Source organism: Sinocyclocheilus grahami, unplaced genomic scaffold (assembly GCF_001515645.1).
Source record: "Sinocyclocheilus grahami isolate Dianchi unplaced genomic scaffold, SAMN03320097.WGS_v1.1 scaffold266.1, whole genome shotgun sequence".
In the NCBI taxonomy this organism is placed as follows: domain Eukaryota; kingdom Metazoa; phylum Chordata; class Actinopteri; order Cypriniformes; family Cyprinidae; genus Sinocyclocheilus; species Sinocyclocheilus grahami.
Window position 1 is genome coordinate 1,276,569 of NW_015505445.1, and position 3,675 is coordinate 1,280,243.

At 35.4% G+C, this 3,675-nt stretch overlaps 2 protein-coding genes across 3 annotated transcripts in view; one reads left to right on the forward strand and one right to left on the reverse strand.

The window, feature by feature from the left end:
* Positions 1–1,087, reverse strand: part of LOC107599438 (2,4-dienoyl-CoA reductase, mitochondrial-like) — a 17,910-nt gene extending 16,823 nt beyond the window's left edge. Inside the window, exon 1 of the mRNA XM_016291017.1 lies at positions 954–1,087. Within this exon, the coding sequence (XP_016146503.1) occupies positions 954–987 (34 nt within the window). The 5' untranslated portion in view covers positions 988–1,087. The remainder of the gene's footprint in view (positions 1–953) is intronic.
* A 1,579-nt stretch (positions 1,088–2,666) lies between these two features.
* Positions 2,667–3,675, forward strand: part of LOC107599439 (2-epi-5-epi-valiolone synthase-like) — a 5,098-nt gene continuing 4,089 nt past the window's right edge. For both annotated transcript variants that reach the window (XM_016291018.1, XM_016291020.1), the window contains exon 1: positions 2,667–2,892. In XM_016291018.1, coding sequence (XP_016146504.1) covers positions 2,678–2,892 — 215 coding nt within the window. In that variant the 5' untranslated portion in view covers positions 2,667–2,677. The remainder of the gene's footprint in view (positions 2,893–3,675) is intronic.

Genomic DNA, 3,675 nt, shown 5'->3' on the forward strand with positions numbered 1-3,675 from the left:
TGATGATTGGTTGATATCAGAAGGAGGCTAGCCTCCCTTGCGAGGTTTCTTTTCTCAACACTCCTCAGCGCTGAAAGTAAACACTCGATGCTGATTGGCTAATTTTTTTTTTTTCCGACGGAGGCACGAGAGCTCATCTCTCTCATCAGAATACACATTCTGAGACATGAACTGAAATGAATTGTGTATGTTATTAACATTAAATCGTCCTCCTCCCATTTTCACCTCAAAATTATGGGGAAGCTGTGCCTCCCCTGACGAGCCGCCACTTACAGAAACTTAGTATCCTAATTTGAAAAATAAAATTATATTTCCTAAGTGAAATTACCATGGATTCTGATAGATTCTGATACAGGATGTCTCTGTATAGGGCTCAGATTCCTCTGAACAAGATCATGAAGTTTAACTTGCAAAACCTGTCCAAAAAGAATAGCTTTTAAAGTCACGTAATGTTAAAATAAATATCTGTCTATATTAATAGGCTATGCATATTTTTTAGAATTACAGAAAATTCCTCAAATCGCTCCAACAACTGCATAACCATTCCCTCCCTTTGACTACAAACCTTTAATTTTTCATAAATAAACACATAACGACACATGAAAGAGTTTAGTAAGTAAACAGTAAAAACATGGAGTATTTTTGCTGTTTGTGTATCTTAATGTTTTGCTGCACGTTCACCAAAGACTAGGCATTACGCTGTCAACTTGAAACCACTGACCGAGTTTAGTAACACACTAACCCTGACTGGAATTCCACTCGTGGCGTTTAGGGTTATATTTGGCTGTGTGTCTGTGTGTAAATTCTAAGAGTTGTAAGACTATGTCGATTACACACGCTTTAGCTGCAACAAACAGAACTGACGTTATTTCAGAAAATGTGCGGTTTGACTAGTCATTTAGCGATCTGTAAAAAGTTCGGGAATACAAACTGACGCACGTAAACATTCCTACCTTTTGCTGCCTGCATAGCGAATCTTCGTTGCATGAATTGGGAGGGTTGTGTTGGCCGTGTTCTCCGTTGCACAAGCCCACCTTACAAGCACAAGCGTTATGCAAATGAACACGTCACAAACTTACACAAGGTAACGAATGTAGAGTCGAGTTTCGAGGGCTGCTGCTGTCTGACCCTTGTGAATTCCAGCCCACGACCCGCAAACCCACCGGTTTGTGCACCAACCATTGCTCAAGTAACTTCGTTTCACTTGAACCATATGTTTCTTTAATGTTTCAATGTGTCAAATGTGCAAATGACTGCAAAATAGTTGTTTATGTTTATACTTCAGAACATTTACAGGGAGTTCCCGTTGAAACCCCTGAGCTTATAATGGAATGAAAGTTATTTTATTATTTTAGATTGGTCATTAATACATCTGAAAACTACTTATTTTATGTTTGTTGTGAGAATACAAATTTTTTTGGGACTGAAATGTTTAATAATATTAACTTGATTTATTCAAGTCTTAAATGTTATTTAACATTACTAAAGAAACCTTACACTTCACACGCACACACACACACACACAAACAAACAAACAAACAAGCAAACATGACAGTGATTCCAAAGTTCCAAAGTATTGGATATTGGATTGCTTGACATGGCATGCACAGATAAAGTGTAAAATTATTTCGCAATATGACTACCTGTTTTTTTGTTTGTTTGTTTGTTTTTCTGCAGGTAACCTAAAATGTGTTTAACAAAAAAAGGAATCATGAAAGTGACTTTATGTTCCAAAGAGTTCCAAAGTCGGCCTCTGTTGGACATACCACGGGGCATGGAAAGTTCAAAAGTCAAATTATTTTTTTAATATGACTGACTTCTTGTAACTAAAACTCCGTAAGATATCATTGTATAACACATATCTAGTCCTCATAATCATAAAATTTACTTACAGTGTAATTACAAAGTATATCCATAATAATAAGTAAATAAAAAAATGCTACTAATGCACAGTAATTCCAAAAATCATAATTCATAATTTGACATTATTGGATAGCAGAGGTCAATGAGGTCTGCACTAACTTTGCTTGTGTGCACGTGGTTTCTTATCAAACAGTCAAACCTGTTATCCCACCTTCTCTTTATACACCAATGACTTCAGTGGTCTTTTCCTTATCTCACTTATTTTGTTTAATTTTTTAGTTGTATTAAATAATGTAGGTGTATTCATTAATCATTTATTTTTGTGTGTGTTTGAAAGAAAACTAATAACTGTCTGGGATAAAAAGGGGATCTTGTGATTGTTATCAATGAAACATTGCACACTCTAGCAACAAATGAAAGTTATCGCCTTCTTTAAACAATAATATTGACATAGAGTTCTCGAAATGGAGCGCATTCTGCATTTTCATGACAGTGCACTTTGGTGCTCCATTTAAGAAAGAAAGAAAGAAAGAAAAATAATAAAGAAAATTTAACTTCATAATCGTGGACAGATCCAATTTGCATCACAGCACCTGTCCATCATTTAGCTCTCATATAACGTCTAGTCATATTTCATAACCCACCCGCCTCGGGGCGTTTGCGCACGTGTGATCATCACATATAACTGTTCGTATAGCGAACGTGAGTTGTGTAAGTTCAAAGGAGAGGGAGAACCTTTCATAAGTTTTCCGCGCAAGCTCCTCCCAGATTCCTGCTGATGCACCTCATGACATTATTTAATGACGCTACAAATATGGAGAGAGCTGAGGAACCTGTAACAGTTAATACATCTGAAATTCGCCAGCCAGCTGTTCCTTGCCACCCATCTTTGGAGAACTCGACGATGGAGAACCTCAACAGACAGAAGGAAACCGTATTCAGCCTGGTGCAGGTGAAGGGGACGTGGAAACGCAAAGCAGGGCAAAATGTGAAGCAAGGAATAAAAGGACGAGTGTCAGCGGCTAAAATGTGCGTATAAATCAAGTATTGCGAACATTTATAGAAAAACTTAGGTTATTTATTTTATTTCTAAAAGTATGTTGTCAGGTGTGTTTTATGTGGAAACAATGAAATTAACTAGTTTTATTAAAGTCAGGCTGAATCAAGGTGCATTAGGGTCAAAAGTTTTAAGGGTCAAAAGTAACTCCTCCTACTGTCCTGAGAAACTGCACCCACCTGTGGTCAGTTTTTTGACCCACTTAAAAGCATCAAATAGATTGCATGTCTTAAAAAGAATGTGTTTTTATCTGATCCTAAATTGCATTATGATTATTAATATATTAAAAATATGTATATATTTAAAGCGAATAGGCTACATTTCATTTTGATGGATTAACAGTATTTGAGTAAAATGTTAAAGAATTTTTTCAGATTATTTTAATTTAAAATACTTTTAGCATTTCATAGCTTTTGATGTACAGAATTTTATAACAACTGATGTATCATTTTGCTATTAGTAAATGGACATGCTAATAGAGCTACCATTTTAGTTCATACCTATTTCTCTTTTGTTCAAACTAAGTCTCCAGTGAGACAGGAGGAGTCAAATATGAGCTCACTTTACATATCCAATGCAATCATCCGCTTATGCAAAGCAGGTTGTGTCAAAAAAGTGCAGTAGTAGTTTGTGTTGCTATACATCCATGGGGCCTTTTACACCTAAATATTAGAAAAATATATATATAAAAAATATATATATTATTTTGAAAAAATACATATTTTTCAAGCAAATGCTTAAATTAAATTAACTTT